General features: G+C 37.4%; 1 protein-coding gene across 1 annotated transcript in view; it reads right to left on the bottom strand.

Annotated features, from left to right (window-relative positions):
- Window positions 1–20197, bottom strand: part of LOC132835993 (flap endonuclease GEN homolog 1) — a 59073-nt gene that overhangs the window by 21722 nt on the left and 17154 nt on the right. The window contains exons 2-8 of the mRNA XM_060855176.1: window positions 16150–16344; window positions 14410–14602; window positions 10585–10761; window positions 7318–7428; window positions 4772–4845; window positions 4135–4226; window positions 1173–1323 (exon numbers count right to left, since the gene is read on the bottom strand). Coding sequence (XP_060711159.1) covers window positions 1173–1323; window positions 4135–4226; window positions 4772–4845; window positions 7318–7428; window positions 10585–10761; window positions 14410–14602; window positions 16150–16310 — 959 coding nt within the window. The 5' untranslated portion in view covers window positions 16311–16344. The remainder of the gene's footprint in view (window positions 1–1172; window positions 1324–4134; window positions 4227–4771; window positions 4846–7317; window positions 7429–10584; window positions 10762–14409; window positions 14603–16149; window positions 16345–20197) is intronic.

Genomic DNA, 20197 nt, shown 5'->3' with positions numbered 1-20197 from the left:
TGATCCCACAAACAGCAAGTAAATGATCATGTAATCTGCTTTTGAAACTCGTTAAGGAAGGATAGCTATAGCAACCAGAAGAAATCCCTATTTCTTCAAGTTGTGCCACAGTCCTTCTTCTACCTGGGCAGGTTTTATCAATCAAAAAGATAGCGCTGTCATCAATATAAATTCTGTGAGAATTTTATTTAAATATTAACCCAGATGATGTGCACATCTAGATACAATGGGCTACAACCTTTAGATCTGGGCATGAGATTGCTATCAATTGAGAGAAGATAACATAAAGAACAAATATCAGTCATACACTCTCAGCAGCAACTTGATTTAAAAGGGAAACTTTTAAAATGGCAAAGACCTATTCCATGCTAATTGTTTTCTCAGTTTTGTTTCTTGTCCTTCCTGTTGAGGTGGTGAAAATTTGAAAAAAAAACCGAACCACAAGATTTATCCCTCGATCTTTCCATTAAAACGTATTTTTACTGATTGGAAATATTTGGCTAAGGTAATTCTATCATTTTTACGTTAGTATCAACTAACTACAGATTGTATTATTTTCATTACCAATAAATGTTTGTTTGCTACATTTCAATAGAGATTTGCAACAGGTCCAGAAGAAAAAAACAGGCCTGATCACATAAATGTCAACATGAAACAACAGCGATTTCCACAAAGGATTAGTTCATTGCAAGTTCCAATTAAAATTCAAGTTATATACATCTCCATGGAAGAACCCATGGATTGAAAAATTGAATAAAAAAAGCAATATCTAATTCCTACATAAATAAAACTTTCAAAGAATATTTTGGAGTAAATATTTGCACTAACTCTCAATAAACACTTTTCTATATAAAATGAGGGGTCATCATTTTAGAACTGAATTGGGGCAAAATCTGTTCACTCAAAAGATTCTAGCTCTTTAGAATTTTCTGTACTCCAGATAATGTGGATGCTAGATTGTTCAGTACATTCAAGACAAGAGATTGATAGACTATTGAGTATGAAGCTCCAGTTTTTATGGCGTGTGCAGTATCTAATTTTGCATACTTATGAAAATATACCTTACATATGAGAAATAGCAATTTACAATTTTTACTTGTACAATTGTCACTGGCACAACTTCCAGAAACGTCTCAAGCTGTGACATCTTGATACAGCATAAAGGTGCTTACTTTTTTATGTTGTTCTCCACCACGTTGGATTTTCTCTTCTGTTCTGCCTTTTGCCAATCACATGGGCATAGGTAGCCATCCCCATGTGGTGAACAGCACTGAACAGTTGCACACAACTGACAGCCCTTGTTTACATGCTCCCTGGTTAATCCTATATGAATCATAATAGGAAAAAGTGTTACTCATTTTTAGTAATAAAACTGATTAATCCACAGCACAACCAAGTTATCATTTACACTTTTTCACTATGCAGTTACTTCGACAATCTGGAATCTCCCCACTGACCTTTCACATTCACTACCTTGGTCTTTTCTTTAAGGCTCACACCTCTTTCATCAAGTTTTTTGTCACCTCACCACTTCCTTTCCATCACAGTGCCCAAAGTTCTGTGGATAAGCCCTAGCAAAGAATGTTGGAATGTTTCCCTACATTAAAGATGCTTTAGAAACATGAGTCTTTTTTCCAAAGTACAGAGCTAAAACTAAACAAATGGTAAATCTATTGGGTTACAGTCCATAATAGCATAACTAATGGTTAGACTTTACACTCCTCCAGTGGAATTGAACATATGGACCATATAAAGTCCAGCAAGTGGCTCTCAAATTGCCTATGTACTAGTCCCTGGCCAGAATGAAATTTTATAGGGGCTGGGGAGGCACAGTCTGGGGAATGTCAGTATACCTGTCTGCTGTTGGGTCTTTTGAGGTTGTTAAGGGACTCACCCTGCCCAGGTCGGTATTTTGCAAGAAGCATGTCCTGAGGGAAAGCTCACATGGGAATTCTAATAGACTTAGCTACGTTGAACAAGGTTGAATGACCTCTTCTGAAACTCCCTGTGCCCATTGAAGTCAAAGCTTCAAGTTCACTTCTCCATGTAATTACTTCTACACGTAACCAACTCATGGCCTCTTGTACCTACTCTCTCATCTCCATTGCCAAGACCCCTGACTCTACACTTACCTGGGCTTTGTGGGACTACCTGTAATTCCAGGTTTGCACTATGGTGAATAGAGCTTTCGGCCATCTGACTGGCGAGCAGCTCTTTAAGATGGTACTTCCTTCCTTAAAAGGGGAAGGAAATCCAGTATTTAGGCAGTTATTTCTCAGTGTTTAGAGATAAAAATCAGTGTCCATTATTAGATGTGATTGTGTGTCCTGAGTTGAGAAGAATTACATTGACAACCAATTTAAGATTGTCAATCAGTTCACAGTGCATTGCACTTGCACTGGAAGCAAAATATATTAAAAGACAGGTTCCTGCTCTCTGCAGACTGAAAGAACAGGTCTAAATAGTACACCTGCTTTAACTGAACAAAACAGATGACAGCAATTCTCTCGGGTTTTTGTTCAGGGCAATGACTTGACCAGAGTCAACCTGCTTGGTTCAAATTTAAACAACACTGGGCAGTTACCGTCAGTTATCATCCAAATGATGCATTCTCCATTGCAACGTACCCACTATCAGGATTCACAGCAGAAGCGGTAATGCAAAGGCTAGAACAAACAGCCCTACCAATCATCAAACCAAAAATCTGGGTTCGCTACGTAGATGACACCTTTATCATCACAAAATGAAACAAGATAGAAGAGATATTTAACATCATCAACAACACCCTCACAGGCATTAAGTTCACCAAGGAGGAAGAAACTGACAACAAACTCGCATTTCTGGACATCACAGTAGAAAGAAAGGACAAGGGAGAAATACAAACCTGCGTATACAGAAAACCGACAAACACTGACCGAATACTCAACTACACCAGCAACCATCCCAACACACACAAACAAAGCTGTATCAGAACACTATTCCAATGAGCCACCATACACTGCAGCACAGACGAACTTCGAAAAACAGAGGAGAGCCACCTATACGACGTATTCAAGAAGAACGGATACTCAAAAAAACACACTGCGCAAATTCCTCAAGAACAAACCACAACAAGCAGACAAATCACAGCCAGAAACCCTAACCACCTTACCATATATCAAAGAAGTTTCAGAAAATGACAGCCAGACTACTGAGACCCCTCGGAATCCTAGTAGCACACAAACCCACCAACACTCTCAAACAAAAATTAACAAACTTATAAGACCCAGTACAACCCATGGACGAAACCAATGTCATCTATAAAATTCTATGCAAGGACTGCAACAAACACTACGTAGGACAAACAGGAAGAAAGTTAGCCACCAGAATACATGAACACCAGCTAGCCACAAAAAGACACGATCCCCTTTCCCTCATAGCCCTACACACGGATGAAGAAAAACACCATTTCGACTGGGACAACATATCTATCCTGGGACAGGCTAAGCAAAGACATGCCAGAGAATTCCTAGAGGCCTGGCACTCCAACCACAACGCCATAAACAAACACATAGATCTAGATGCCATCTACCAACCCCTCAGAAAACGAACAGGAAATGACATCACCACAAACCTAAGGAACTCCATCCAGGACAAACATATAAATAGAAAGCCGGAGACAACAGCTTCGCTTCACTTGGAGATCGCCACTGATGATGTTACCTAGCCAGGTAGTGAAAGGTCTGGATATCAAACCTACAGCTCAGCGAGCAAACCTACACCCTAAATGTACCCCCTATCCAGCACTTTCTAATACAATATAAAAACGTTACTCCCCCCTTTCAAGTTGTTTTCTTATGAACAGCCTGATGAGTGTAAGATAAAAACCTTTAATTTTTTTTCAGGAATAGGCAAGATTCGCCCTACTAAATGTTTCTTCCTTATCTTATGATAGATTTCCCCCTTTAATCAGATCATTAGAAACACAGACCTTAAAAGATTTGTTTTTATATTTGTAAATATAGAAAGCCTGGAAGGTTTATGGACTTCACTAAAAAAAAGTTAATAAATGAGTTTTGCGAGATCGCAAACGTGGACTTCAAAGGAATCCTATCAAGTGGGTTTGAAGAGCATATGAAATCAAATGATGGCTACCTGGGTGTCGGCACACGGAGCAGTGTGCTTTCTTTTCCACAGCTGGATCATGAGTAGTAAAACCCTCAAACTCGCGTTTCCAGAGTTTAAACCTAGAAAGATTAATAAGTCATTTTCTTTCACATTCTGACTCTGTTTTTTTACTGAAATTAGTTGAATCAATCGAAATTGGTAATACAAAATATTTAGTCTTTTCTAAGATGCCGATATCAACTTTTAAAATTTGGCTGGAAAACTGAGTGTAAGGTTGGAAAAGAATGAAAAAAAATACACCATGTACTTTCAGAAAATAGGTAGTCGGAACACAGAGAAGGAAGAAAGTGAAAGATGATTTTATAATAAGAACAACAAAGTAGATTATACAAAGTAGATGAAAGATTAATTTAAGTGGAATTAGTGGACAACATAGACAAGAGACAGAAGAAAGAAAGGGGATGGCAGGTTGAGCATAGAAATAAAACTGCAGTTCAACCACTTGTGTTTGTAATTTCAGGTAAATAAAGAGTTGTTGATGTTTGAATAGATTTATTACTGAAATATTAATGTTGTTCCAGCAGAATGCGTAAACTAAGTTAACGATTAGTCTGGGAAACAAGGGATTTTTTAACCTGATGGCAGTCTCAGAATTCATTTTTACCTCTGTAGAAGGCTCTGTCCATTCATTGTTTCAATCAATCTTAACGCCTGTTCCTTCCCAACCCCTGGAACTCCCTGGAACAAAACCAACATATAAACAAAAAGAAAATCTCAATCCAATGAAGTAGTTAGGAAGAAACTACAATATAATTGGAAGTCTGGAGAAATACATAAACAAGGGAGCTGGCTAATGTAGTGCTATTATTTAAGAAAGGATGCAAAGAAAAGCCAGGGATCTGTACACTGGTAAGCTTGATCGCCTGTGGCGGGTAAGCTGTTGGAAGGGATTCTGACGGACAGGATTTACACGTATATGGAAAACAAGGACTAGTCAACATGGCCTTCTGCGTGAGAAATCTTGTCTCACTAACTTGATTAAGTTTTTTTGAAAAAGTGACAAAAAAGATTGATGAAGGCAGAGTGGCGGATATGGTATATATGTACTTTAGCAAGGTGTTTGACAAGGTTCTGCATGGTAGACTGATTAGTAAGGTTGGATCATATAGAATCCGGGAGAGCTAGCCATTTATACACAAAATTGACTTGAAGGTAGGAGCTTGAAGGTGATGGCGAAGGCTTGTTTATGGACTGTTGGCCTGTGACCAATGTTTCTACGCAAGCATTGGTGCTTGGTCCACTGCTTTTTGTCATTAAAATAAATGATTTGGATGTGAACATAGGAGGAATAGTTGGTAAGTATGCAGATGACACCAAAATTGGTGGTGTAGTGGACAGTGAAGAAGGTTACGTCAGAGTACAACGAGACCTTGATCAGATAGGTCCACAGGCCAAAGAGTGGCAGATGGAACTTAATTTAGGTAAGTGCGAGATGTTGTTTTTTTGGTAAGGCACCTTGGGGTGCAGGTTCTGAGTTCCGTGAAAGTGGAGTCGCAGGTAGATGGGGTAGTGAAGAAGGTGTTTAGCCTGCTTGCCTTTATTGGTCAATGTATTGAGTATAGGAGATGATATAGGATGTCATGTTGCAGATATGCAGGGCATCGGTTAGGATATTTGTGGAATACTGCATTCAATTCTAATCTTCCTGCTATAAGAAAAATGTTGTTAAACTTAAAAGGGTGCAGAGAGGGGAAACTCTCTCTGGTGCTTGAGCATTGTAAAATTACATTGTTAAGACAGAAGGGATTGTATTTTTGCTGTGTTGGAGGTTTTGAGATGAAGAGGCTGAATAGGCTGGGACTATTTTCCCTGGAGCGACAAAGGCTGAGGGGTGACCTTGTAGAGGTTTGTAAAATCATGAAGGGCCTGGATGGGGTGAACAGTCAAGATCTTTTTCCCAGGTAGAGGAGTTCAAAACTAGAGGCAATAGGTTTAAGATAAGAGGGAAAAGATTTAAAAGGGGCTTCAGAGGCAATTTCTTCATGCCGAGAGTGTTGGGTGTACAGAATGAGCTGCTAGAAGTAGCAGTGGAGGCTGTTACAATTGCAGCATTTAAAAGACATTTGGATTGGAAGGGTTTGGAGGGATTTGGGCCAAATTCTGGCAAATAGGACTAGATTAATTTAAGAAGTATGGTTGGCATCGACAAATTGGACCAAAGGCTCTGTTTCTGTGCTGTACAACTCTATGACTCGAATCAATAAAGTCAGATTGTGTAACAGACTAATTACTTTCTACTGGGTAACGATTTTAAATCTAGGGTTTTATCTGGAAACTTTAAAATCTTTAGAAACATTGTGAAAGCTTTCATAATAAAGTAGAATACTTACTTGCTGCATTAGAATTCAAAACAACATAATTTCTAATTAGCAAAGCTGCTAGAACTCAAGTGGAATAGATATGCAAGTCACAATTGGTTTAATTAAAAAATAATTCTCTGTAGCATTCTGTGAAGTGTGTTTCACCTAAAGCAGGTTGATGCACTCCAGAAGTCTACCATAAATGGCAGTGATAATCAAAAGATGCCAATATATTGCTGGGACACATTCAACTTGTAATGATTCCAATTGATGTTACTATCGGACACATTAGATCTCAGACTGAAATCTGGCTTGACAGATCATAACTTGTTTTTATGTAACAAAGTGATCTTTCACAGAATCACAAGCATACAATGCTGCAGATTTGGTTGCAATTGTGAAATAGAATTTTCCTACTCAAAAGAAATGCAAATAAAAAAAGCAATAACCATGCCATTTACATGTAATACACGTTGTAAGATTTTGAAAATACAGCAAAAATACAATCCAAAAATATAATCCCTTCTCTCTTAGCACCATAACTTTACAATACTCAAACCCCAGAGTTCCCTTCTACATCACATCTATAGTGTTGACTTAATTGTTTCTTTTAACTTCAGCCCTGAGAGTTTGATAGCCTCTTCCTTGATTATTCAAACACCTGAGCTGAGACTTTAGCAGTTTCAAATACTGCTTACTGAAACACACAATTCTGAAGAGATTTGATAGGGTGGGTGCAGGGAGTATGTCCGCTGTTGTGGGGCAGGTTAGAGGCAGAGTTAACATTTAACTGCAGCATAACTTTCTATTTTTACTGGTACAACACCTGCAATTTTGAACTGATTCACACCTTTGGCAAGTAATCACAGCCAAGTAAAATTGCGAAGCCGATCAATGTATCTCGATCAAGACCTAATTTGGAGTAAATTATTGCCATTTGATAGCAGTCCACATGGGGATCCTATCAAAGAAAAAGAACATAAAATAATTAGTATTTTACTCTGACGAGTCAAGAAACCAGTTATGAAAATGAAAGATCTGGCCACTCAATATTATATTAATGTTTAGCATGTCCCATGCACCAGATGGAAGCGTAGATCCTCTATGGCATCTAACAATTCCCCAGGTCAATAAGCTATTCACACATAAAGAATTGCTAGCAGTAGAAAAATCCAGCACTTACCCAAGCTATTGGATATAAAATACACCGAGAGAGATTATTTGTTTAATATGATTTGATTTAATTAATTGTAGTCATGTGTACCTCAATACAGTGAAAAGTTTTGTTCGCAAGCAATACAGGCAGATCATAGTAAACAAGAATATACAGATCATAGGTTGGACATACAGATGTTATACTGCTGGGCATCAAAAAAAGAAGGAAATTCTATAGCGTTTTGAATGCATACTATTTTCCAGTCCAATGTGGATCCTAGTTTTAATAAATTGTCTACATTATATTTCTTCTAAGATAACCAGATGAATGTGAGAGGTCAGATGGCTGAGTTGCCTGTCCAGTGTCAAGGTTTGTGATATCTGCTCAGGGCTGAAGTGGGTCTTGGGAGTGAGATATGGAGGATCCAGTAGTTCTGGTACTTGTAGCTACCAATGACATTGGTAGAATAAAGAAGGAGATTCTGCATAACTCCTGTGTGAGGGATGAGGTGCTAAATTAAGCAAAATCTCATAGGTCAAAAGCTTTGGCATTAGTGCCTGAGCAACATGCAAATTTATAAAGGGAAAATCAGACCAGTGAGGTCATTGTGCGGCTCAAAGACTGGAGTGGGATATTTGGGTTCTGGTTTGTGGAGCACTGGCACCAAGACTGGGGAAGGTGGGATCTACATAGTCTCCACCTGAACTGTGCTGGGGCTAGTGTTCTTGTGAATCACATAATCAGGGAAATAGAAAAGATTTTAAACTGAATGATGAGGGCAAGGTATCAAGTTTTGGAAGATGTGGTAAATCAAAAAAAAAGTCAAGATCGAAGAAAAGGAATTAATGCAGGAAATTATATACAGATTACGACAGGGAGGGACAGAGTCTGAATCTAAGTCAACAAATCATTATGGTTAAAATTCACAAAAAAGAGTAAAGGGTTAAAAACTAAAAGCTCTACATCTGAATGCATATAGCATTTGAAACAAAACAGATAAATTGAGACTGCAAATAGAAATGAATATTATGATCTGATAGATATTACAGAGACATAGCTGCAGGATGGCATGGACTAGGACCTGAAGCTTGAAAGATATAGGACATGCAGAAATGACAGGAAATTAGGGAAAGGTGCAGTGCTGGATCTGTCAGTTAATGACAGTAGAGCAGGATGACTAAGCTCAGAAAATCAAGATGTGGAATCAATTTGGTAGGAATTAGAAATCATAACGTCACTTGTGGGTGTGCTGTACTAACCCTAGAGCCATGACCATATATTAATGTAGGGTAGAAAGGAAGAAATAAGGGCAGCTTATCAGAAAGGAATGGCATTGACCAAGCAAGGTTTTAACCTATATACTGGCTGGAAGAGTCAGATGGGAAAAGGTAGTCTAGACGAGGAGTTCATAAAATGTTTTTCGGATAGTTTCTTAGAACAGCATGTTCTGAAGCTGATCAGAAAGCAGCCTTTACCAGAGCTGGTACTGTGCAATGATATAGGATTAATTACCTCAGTGAAAGTGCCCCTCGGTGACAATGGTTACAATATACTGAATTTATGAAAGCAGAGCTGGCTAAAGCTATTTAGTAAATTAAGTTAAAGGATCAATCAATGGAGATTCAGAGGCTGACAGTCTATTTCAGAATATACAGAATAGGTACTTTCCAATGAATAAAAGAAAAATTCCAAAGGATAGCCTAGAAATATTAAAGATTCAAGCAAAGAAAACATATAACTGTGCAAAGAGGGGAGGCAGGTCAGAAGTTTGGACAGAATTTTTAAAAAACACCAAAGAATGAACAAAAAATTAAGGGAAAAATAGGATATGAAAGAAACCCAACCCGAAATATAAAAGCAGATAACACACATTCATAAAAATAATTAAAGTAAATAAAATGTAAAGTGAATGTGTGTCCTATTGAAAATTAGTCTGGAGACTTAACAATGGAAAATAAGGAAATGACAAATGAATTTAACAGGTCCTTTGCATCTGCCTTCATTAATAAAAGGATACAAGTATACATCTCAGGATAGTTCAGGAAATGAAGGAAGGAAGGAACTCAAGAAAATCACAATCACCAGAGAAGTAGTTCTGAGTAAATTGTCAGAGCCTTTGATTGGAAAGTTTTTTAGGTCCTGATGGTATGCAGTTTTAAAAGTAGCTAGTGAGTTTGGCAATGCATCGGTTTCAATTTTCCAAAACTGCCTGACCCAGAGATAAACCCATTAAAATTGAAGATAACAAATCTAAAAGGGTAGGGAGACAGCAAGCATGAAACTACAGACAAGTTAGCTTAACATCTGTCATAGGGAAATGATAGAAAGTATTATTAAAAAAATTATAATGGGGCACTTCAATAAGTTAGTGGTAATCAGGTAACATGGTTTTGAGAATGGGAATTCATGTTTGACCGATCTGTTGAAATTCCTTCAAGAAGTATCACTTGCTGTAAATAAAAGGAAACTGGTGGATGTACTGTACTTAGAATTTCACAAGGTATTTGAAAAGGTGCCATATCAAAGATTATTGCAGAAAATAAAATTTCATAGTGTAGAAGTAGCATATGAGTTATGACTCAATAATATACAGCTAAGGTGAATGAAGGAAAATGAAGGGTAATGATAAAAAATTGTACCGTACATCAAGAGATATTCCATTTCCCAGCAGATTGTCCATAGCATCTTTTAGTGGTAAGCTTGCCTTTGTAGTTACTCATAATTGATAATTTACAAAAACATTTTTAGCAGTCACACATTGGTCATTTGAGCTGTTTTCTTTACATTTGATTTATAATTTGTTTTCAGTCAGTTCTGAATTGCTGCTATTTTGTTTTGAGTTAATTAACAAAATGGGACAGTGACAGAAAATAAACAATGAGGGGAACATAATCCTCAGCTGATTAAAATTTAGGTAATAGGTATAGATGATATCACTAACATTATCACATATTGAGGTACCTTTGTGTTCATGGTAAAGTTTCTGTATACAGTTTGAGCTCCATACAAGAAAGCATCACCATCATTGGTGATACAACCATCAACATATCCATTTTCATTTAGGTAGGCACACATGGCTTCGGCCTCTCCAGCTGCACAAACCCATGGGATGCCTAAACAATCCAGCAGTTCACAACACTGAAAATAAAAACAACACCATCCATAATTACAGAAGTTTTTTTGGTAAACATTTCTATTTGTCAAGACCTAAGTATTAGGAACATATATACTAACTTCTGTTATTTATTGACTTGGATATGTGCCAACAAGTTGTGAAATCTCTTTTTATTTAACTAACATATTGCTTTTCTCTTAAACTCAGACATGTATACAGTAAAAAAGAGGCGATTCGGTGCACAACGTCCATTCTGGTCATCAAGGATCTGACAACATCAATCTCATTTTCTAGTTTATGTCTTATATCCTTGGAGGCCCTGTGAAGCAAGCAAATACTTACATAGAACCCAGGAACTTGAGTACTCCAGTGAAAAGCTATAAACCAGGTATGATCTGAGCATGCAACCATCTGATTTGGAATCAAGTTCACTATCATTGCAACACAAGCCCACTCCATTGCTCTTCCTGCCAAAGTGGCTAAGTTCACATCTTCCCACATTGTAGTCCATCTGACAAATTTTTGCCCACTCACCTAGCCTGCCCCTGTATCTCTTTAAGACTTCTTACTCTTATTGACAACTTATTTTCCTACCTATCTTCGTGTCATTAGCTAACATAGGTACCATACAATCAGTCCCTTCATCCAAGTCACTGACATGGAAGGCCCAGCAAGGAACCTTGTAGAACTCCTCTAGTTACAGTCTGGCAAATCAAAAAGACCTATTTACTCCTTCCCATCAGCTAACCAATCCTCTATCCATGCTAATATGTTACCAAGTACTTTAAAGACTCTTGAGAGGGACCTTATAAAATTTGACACTGATTACATAAGATGAGATTAGGGAAGATTACTAAACCTTATAATGTATGAAAAACCAACTGAATTAGGTCAGTCAGCCCTTCTAGCCTGCTCCACCATTTAATAAGATTATGGCTGATCTGTTTGTAACCTCAAATCCATATTCCTACTTAACACTGACAGCATAGCTTGATCAAAGAGGTAGGAATTAAGGAGTATGTTAAAGAACTAAAGCGCAGTATAGAATCAGAGAAAGTTTGGGAAGAAATTATAGTTTAGAGTTCAGGCAGCTGAACGTACAACTACAAATGGAGGCGTGATTAAAAATGGATCTTCAAAATGCAGAGAGGTTCAAGATTGTGGGGCTGGAGGAGTTGGCAGATATAGGGAAGAAATGAAGGGAGTTTAAAGCAAGGGTGAGAATTTTAAAATTGAGGTATTGTTTAACTGGAAACCAGTGTAGGTCAGTGAAAACAAGATGATGAATGAATGAGATTTGATCCAAATTAGATCACCAGCAGTAGAGTTTGAATGACTCAAGTTTATGGAGGGTTTTGAAGTATGATTCTTTGTTTATGTGGTAATATGAGGTGATTTACAAATAATTTAGAATGAGCTTATCAAAACAAACAAAACTATGCTTTATAAAAAGCTCTATTTTTCAAATTTGAATTCGGCAACGATATTCAAATAGGCGCAAGAATAGAAAAGGCTCAGAGGGATAATGGCCAAACACAGGCAAATTGGACTAGTTTAGCTTGGGAAACTTGGTCAACATGGACTGTTTTTGTGCTGTATCACTCTATTACTATAAATAAAATCACCGCGTCACTTTACCTAACAAACTCAAGAAAATCAAAAAGACAGCCGAGCCAGACAAAAATGCTAACGAGGTTATCCAACAAGTTATGTGTTGCTTGTCTAAGAATTTTGCTACTATTTATAGCTATTCCCTAAACATTTAGAAGTGCAAGTGCCAGGAGGGTTGATGTTCCTCAATGGATAGCTGGTTTACAGTGCTAATGAAACCGAAGAGTTCCTTGAATGAAGACTTTTCTAAACTGTAATGACATTCAAGAATGATTCAACTTAGCATATTAAGTTGTTCTTGAAAGGTATCAATTTAACATGTTGGTGTGGTGTAATATGGTGTGGATAATGCTGAGTCAAGATTTATGACTGGGAGATGTAATTAGGAGGAATTAACTAGGCAAATGAATCAAATTTACTTTATGGAGAACCTCACACATAAGACTTTTGACACATTTTATCTTATTTCAAACAAATCAGTCAGAAAACAGAGGAACACCAAAATGAATATGATGAGGAAAGAAACAGCATCATACATTCACAGGCCACCAGTTCAGACAAAGACACAGTACAAATTTTACTGATACAGAAGCTTGAACACATACACCAGCATGTTCAGGAACATCTTTTTCCTGGCTGTTATTAGACTGCTGAATGGACTTTCTAGCTTCAAATAATACTAATCTTGCTAATGCTGATCTCGCCTAACGCAATGTAACCTATATGCCTCTAAGTCTTTTTGATCCGTACATCCTTGCTTCCTATGACCTGCTTGTAATGCTCATTAAAAAAAGCTTTTTACAGTACCTCGGTACACGTGACAACAAATCAAACAATCAAGTAGGCAAAATGCCAGGGCAAGGGACAAAATTGTTGAAGGCGCCAGATTGTTGGAGGGCAAGGGCACAGGCACACATAAGCCCTGCTGCAGACGGTTCAGAAGAGGATTTTAATTGGTCAAGCTGCAGAAAATGGCTGATGGGGGGTACACACCAAAAAGCTTTGTGCATTGAAGTTTGCCAGAAAGCCTGTAATCCATATTTTGGAGCATGAAGGAGCCAGCATGAAAATGGCATAGCATTTTGTACAGGATTTGGAGTTCATACTTTTGAACATGGAAATAGTGGCCAACTGGAGGAAAAAAATTTGAACCCAAACATAATAGAGCAACTGATGGCTAATGTTTCAGCTTCAAATGCAGCACAAGCAGTTTCCACTAAATGTCTGAATGATACATAGAAGCTAAGGCCAAAGTCATGCATATTCAACTTTCTGTTATGCAAACTCTGAATGCTGTCATCATGTTTATAGATACCAATGTTCAAAGAACTTACAAAGTGGCAAAAGTGCACAGGAAAACAAACATGCTATCACGCTCAGAATGACAGCATTTATTGTCCCATAACAGTCTCATTTGAGAGATATTATTTTACCATCATGACCAATTATTTTATCTGGGTTTTTTCATTCCCTTTGTATGAATATTTCTTTTATTGAATACCAAAGCTCCTGAATTGAATTTTGGCTCACTTAACTTTATACAATGCCTCAATGCCCTCCCAATCTTATTGGAGATTCAGCCTTGATCACAGCACATATCCCTGCATTTAAAACACAAATTTTTGAATTATTTGCAGTATGTTCTAGTGTAGGAGGGCTATCACTAGGTAATTTAGAATTTTTCTCACAAACTAATTATTAGGGACTATATATGTATACTCTAAGTGGTCACTAACTGCACATGCCTGCATCAAAATGGCATACTTTGCATTAGAGGTGTATGTAAATGGCAAGATATGATTTTAGAACTCTAACAGTCTTCCTAATGCTCAGAAATTATCTTGTTTTATCCACTTCAACTTGAAGGATCAGTGAAGCAAATTCTTTAAATATGAAATGCATCAAATATTGTAGCTTTCTGAAAACAAAGCTCAACCTTGAATTTGAATGTCTCATGTTGATTGTAAACTTCTAGTATCATAAATAAGTTGTTACAAATATTTGCCTAGGAGCTTATGCTACATTTTAAAATAAATGCTCACCTCTCAAAGAGTACAAACCTCTTTAAGGACAGATTTAAAATGGGATCTTTTTGTTCGAACAGTAAAGCTTCCTTGCTTTCCGGCCAAACCACGCCTTGCCTCATTCCGTTTGTTCATCGTATCAACCTTCAGTTTTGGTGCATTTCCCTCTACCACAAAGACAAGTCTCACATCCATCAAGGTGAGACATGAAATACGAAAAAACAAATTTCTAAAATTAAAGCAAAACATGGATCAACATCAATATTGAAATAAGAAATGAAAATAGGTTACAAATGCTAAATATCGAATAAAACCAGAAAAATCTTGATCAAAGGTTAAACAAGAATTGTGAACTTGCTTTTCTCTCTATTAATAACTGATCCATATTTTTCAGTTCCCCTTTTGCTCAGCATCAATAATAAGTATAACAATATGGCAAAATGACTACGATATTAATTCCTGATCCAAAGATAATTTGCAAATCTGAACCATTATTAAAATACATTTCACATTGTATGTCAATTCTGAGGGTGCTGGCCACATAGAAATGAGAAACCAATATAAAATTATTTTGAATCAACCTGCTTGAACATGATGTAACATACTTCCATGGCAGGTGGGATATTAACTAAGAGAAAGTGAGGGCTGCAGATGCTGGAGATCTGAGCTAAAAATGTGTTGCTGGAAAAGCGCAGCAGGTCAGGCAGCATCCAAGGAGCAGGAGAAGGGCTTTTCCAGCAACACATTTTCAGCTCAGGTGGGCTATTAATCCAGACTTTCTGCCTCACGGGTAGAAGCATTACCAACGTGCACAAGATGTTCCTTGTTTAAGGAATACTATAATTAGCAGGATGGAAGAAATTGGATATCCATCTTCTTTGTGTTGAATCTTCAGCTTCATATGCTTGTGCTGATTTTATTTTTGCATAATTAAGGAAGCACACCTGTCTGTTTCTTCATAATTTAAACCTTGCTTAATAATTTCAATCTGATTTTTATTACCACCGTTAACACTGTCCTTGTTTTCTCTTCTTTCTTAATCTAACAGAGTTCAATTTCTATGCAAAAAGAACTGGCATGACTTACTTGCTCTTTGTCTCCACATTATTGCTAATCCCAGACTTGAACCAGTCATTAGCAGAGTGAGAATATACTAGGGAAACCTTTCCTTATCCCTCCCTTTATGAAGTATCTCGTTTATCTACTGGCATACTGAAATCAAGTCAAACCAAGTAAGAAATCAGCAAAAAATGATCTTGTCATTATGGCACAAGTACTCCATTGCTCTTAGAAACCAGACATTCATGTATGGTTCTAAAATGAATACTGACATGCATCATAAACCTCATGGGAGACAGTGTGTAATGGCAATGTCATTGGAGTAGTAATTGAGATAGCCAGAGTAAAGCTCTGTGATCGCGCAAAACTCTCCACAGCAGCTGGTGGAATTTAGAATCAATTAATAAACTGCAATTAATACTACCATCTGGAATATAAAGGTAGTCTTAGCAATAGTGACTATCATTGAATGTTGTTAAAAATCCATCTAGTTCACTGAAGTATCATTTCATATTTTAATTCACAAATGTTTTTAAGTAAGGAAATCTGCAGTCTTTACCTAGCTCACCTATATGTGACTCAACATTATAGTCAATTTTTAACCATCCATTAAAATGCCAAGCAAATCACTCAATTCAAGGGCAATTAGGGATGGATAGTAATAGATGCCCACATACCATGAAAGAATGTTAAGTACTTTTTAAAAGTCTAAGTTACCTGAGATGTGGTTTGACAACAGTTCCGATCATGCCTTTCACAGTTTGAGCCTCACAAACCCATAAGCTCATATCCACAGCCAACGTTTTCCCTTTTAGATTCTGTAGTGGAACATATTCTTTAACAGGCTCTAATATTTGCCACAAGTCATTCACTCCCATGCTTCCAGCTTCTAATTCTGAACACTGACTCTTCCTATAAAAAGACAAAATATAAATCTTACTATCAAAGTGAACCATCAACATTGTGTAATATAGCCAAGGAGACAGATGCTTCTTTCAGAATTCACAAACTCTCAAATCATCAGTGTGGCTCAGTTTGTCGATTTCTTATCTGAGTTAAAATGTTATGGCCAAGCCCCATTCTGAGATTTGAGGATGATACTTCTGTCCAGTATGATGGAAGCACTGTATTGTCAGATATGGTGTCTTTTCAATAAGATTCGAAAGCAAAGTTTTGTCTGCTGCCTCAGGTGAAATTAAAGTACACTTGGGCACACTTATAAGGAAAAGCCCAGGAGGAGGTCGTTGTTTCTAACATCCTGCTATGCTCAACCTGTACCATGTTTTCTACTTTGCAAAAGCAACCTGACTGCAAAAGTATGTTAGAATTACTTTGGTACAACCTAAAGCTGTGAAGGAGCTACAGAAACGCAAGCTCTTTCCTTAGGATCAATGCAGTTGCAAATCAAGCAAAATTAAACAAAACCCTGGGATGTTTATGACGTCATTATATGACAATTCAAAACATACCTTGAACGTGACAATATATAAATGTGCATGGGCTGAATTTTAGTCTGGGTACAGAGGCGTGTTTGTAGAGTGTGATCCAGACACTATTTATTGGAAAAAGTCTGATTTTTCTCCACATCATCATGCCCATGCTCCCCAGGCGTTTCTGTGGATCAGGACTGTCTTATGTGAAAAAAGACACATCTGCTCTGAGTTTAGGATCGCCATTTCATTTGGGGAATGAAAATTGCATTTCCTCCCACATACTATTTATGGCTGATGGGGCAAGGTTTTGAAAGCACAGTGAAAGTAGGATATGTATGGTATGATGTAGTGGCGATTACAAAGACATCATTGCAAGAGACCAGGTTTGGGAACTGAATAGTCAAAGATAGTCAGTTTCAGAAGGATAGGCAGCAGGATAAGGAGGTGGTGGAGCTTTGTTAGTAAAGGAGTAAATCTGTACTGTGGAAAGAAATGAGCTAAACAAATAAAAGTAAATATGCATAAGGACAGATTTGGCCCTAGTGAACTGATTAAGACGACTAAAAGGACTAAAAGCTGATAAACAGTGGCAGATATTTAAAGAAATATTTTCCAATATCACCCTGAAACAGAAGCAGGTATATGTGGACATAAAACAGTCCAGATCATTAAGCAGACAGACTCGCACAGTACAGAAACAGACCTTTCAGTCCAACCAGTCCATGCTGAACATAATCCCGAACTAAATTAGTCCCATCTGCCTGCTACTGGCCCATATCCCTCAAACCTTACCTTTTTATGCACTTATCCAAATGTGTTTTAGACGTTGTAATTACACTAACATCTATCATTTCCTCAGGAAGTTCACTGCACACGCAAACCACCATCAATGGAAAATATTTGCCCCTCACATCTTTTTAAAAATCTCTCTCGTCTCATCTTAAAACTGTTCCCCCGCAGTCTTGAAATTCCCCATCCTGGGTAAAAGACAATTACCATTAACTCTGTCTATACCCTTTGTTATATTATAAACTTTCATAAAATTGCCTTACAACCTCCTACACTTCAGTGAAATACATCCCAGCCATTCCAGCCTTTCTTTATAAGTCGAACCTTCCATATCCAGCAACATCCTGGTAAGTTTCTTGTGAACCCTCTCCAGCTTAATAACATCCTTCCTACAACTGGACACATTGAGCTTCTGTTGTATTTTATACACTATGCTAAATCATGAACTTACCTCCTCTAAGTAATCTGTGCATTTAATTCCATAAACTATAAAGCACAGCATACATGTTGTTTAGCTGCAAACTAAAAGGTCCAGATCTATATTTTTCTGTTACACCCTCTAGTCTTAGACTCTTTAAACAGTGAAAGTGGGGTAGAGAGAACTATTTTCCTTATTACTTTAAAAACATCAATAAATCACCTCTGAGATTCTAGGAACTACAATCCTTGTTTGTGCAATCTCTCACTGTAGTTTAATCTCCGGAGTCCTGTAAGTATGCAATGCAATTGGCTTGACGTAAGTAAATCCTAAGATGTGATGTCTAATCACATTTAAGTGTTTGAACTAGAATTTTTATGTTATAATTGCAGCATAACTTTTATTCCTCCTTAGATGTGATTTTCCTAGAAATAAAGAGACAGCACACTATCAACTTTGTTAACTATTTTCTGGACCTATTCATGACATTCTAACAACCTCTCGACATGGACTCCAAATCCTTTTGGACTGTCAATATTTCTAGCTTTTACTATTCATAAAGTACTCTGTTCCATTTTCTTTTTAGGTTTTTCAATCTAAAGTGGACAATTGCATATTTGCTGACAACTGAAATCCATTTGCAACAGTTTGGGCCACTTACTTAATTCATTAGTATCTTGTAATCATAGTTATACAGCATAGAAACAGGAATTTTAGCCACTATGTCTATGCCGACCAAAAAATATCAAGTTATACTAACCCATTTACCTGAACTTGGCTCAAAGCTTATTTTGTCCTAGAATTTTAAGTACAAATCCAGATGTTTCTTAAATGTTGCGAGACTACCTGCCTTCATTTTCAGCTGTGATCTCCAGCATCTGCAGACCTCATTTTTTACTCCTATATTCCAAGTCTAGGTAATAAAGGCAAGCACCTCGTATGACTTCTTTACCACCCAGTTAAACTGGGCTGAAATCTCAGGGGTCTATAGACTTCAGTGCCAAAGTCCCTTTATTCCTTAGTTATCTCTAGGGACCTACTGTTCATTGTGTAAATCCATTCCTTATTGGGTTTCCCAAAATGCATTATCTCTCACTTATCAGGATTAAATTCCATCTGCCATTGCACTGCCCAATTTATTAGCTGATCAATTTCAGACTGCAGTCTGAGACCATTCTCCTCACTATGAACAGCACGACAAATTTTCATTTATCTTTGTATTTTTATGCTTCCATTTTCAATCTAGCCTGGGTGTCATCAACAAATATGGAGACATGGCTCTCCATCTGATCACTGGAGCCATGACTAAATATGATCAACTGTTATGGTTCCAAAACTGATCCTCAGGGAGCACAAATTACATCCTACTAATTAGAGTACATGCTCATAATCTGCATTTTCTCTATCATTCAGGCAATTTCCTAAACTGACCTATAATTTACCTTCAATTCTATAAGCTTAGGTTTTAACTAATTATTGCCAGTAATGGACCTTACTAAAAGCTTTCTAGATATTCAAATAAATAATATCCATAACGACTGCACAGTCAATTACTTTCAGCACCTCTTCAAAAACGTTCAATTATGTGCATACCACGCAGCATGGCAGCTCAGTTTGCAGCTAGCTGTATTTACCACTATGAATGCAGGGCTACAGGGATAGGGCAGGGTCTGGGTGAGGTGCTCTTTGGAGGGTCAGTGCAGACGCGATGAGCCAAATGGCCTCTTTGCTCACTATAGGGATTCTATTATTCATCTAGTATAACCAATCTTTCACAACTCTATGCAGCATTCCCTTTATTGAAAGGGAAATGAAACTTTTCAAGTTTTAGGAAATTTTAAATCTTTTTCTTTAAAAAACATCCCTGCACTGTTTATTGGGGTTTCCTGCCATTTTTAACAATCAATACGGCATATACATGCTTCTTGTAGGATTTTCTTGCCTTGTGCATCAGGTGTACTGAGCCTATTAGCAACAAATGTAGGAGAGCTTCAATCCTGAAATGCAAATGCAGCAAGATGGTTAAGTGGCAGCAGGAAGCAAAGCTGATGTACAGAAATGAAGCTGAAGGGAGCAACCGTGTAAAGCACAACCGCCAATGCCTAAGGCAGCAGGGCCAGAGGAT

This window comes from Hemiscyllium ocellatum, chromosome 3 (assembly GCF_020745735.1).
Source record: "Hemiscyllium ocellatum isolate sHemOce1 chromosome 3, sHemOce1.pat.X.cur, whole genome shotgun sequence".
Lineage (NCBI taxonomy): Eukaryota > Metazoa > Chordata > Chondrichthyes > Orectolobiformes > Hemiscylliidae > Hemiscyllium > Hemiscyllium ocellatum.
The sequence above is the reverse complement of the archived record's forward strand: the minus strand, read 5'-3'. Positions and strand labels throughout refer to the sequence as shown.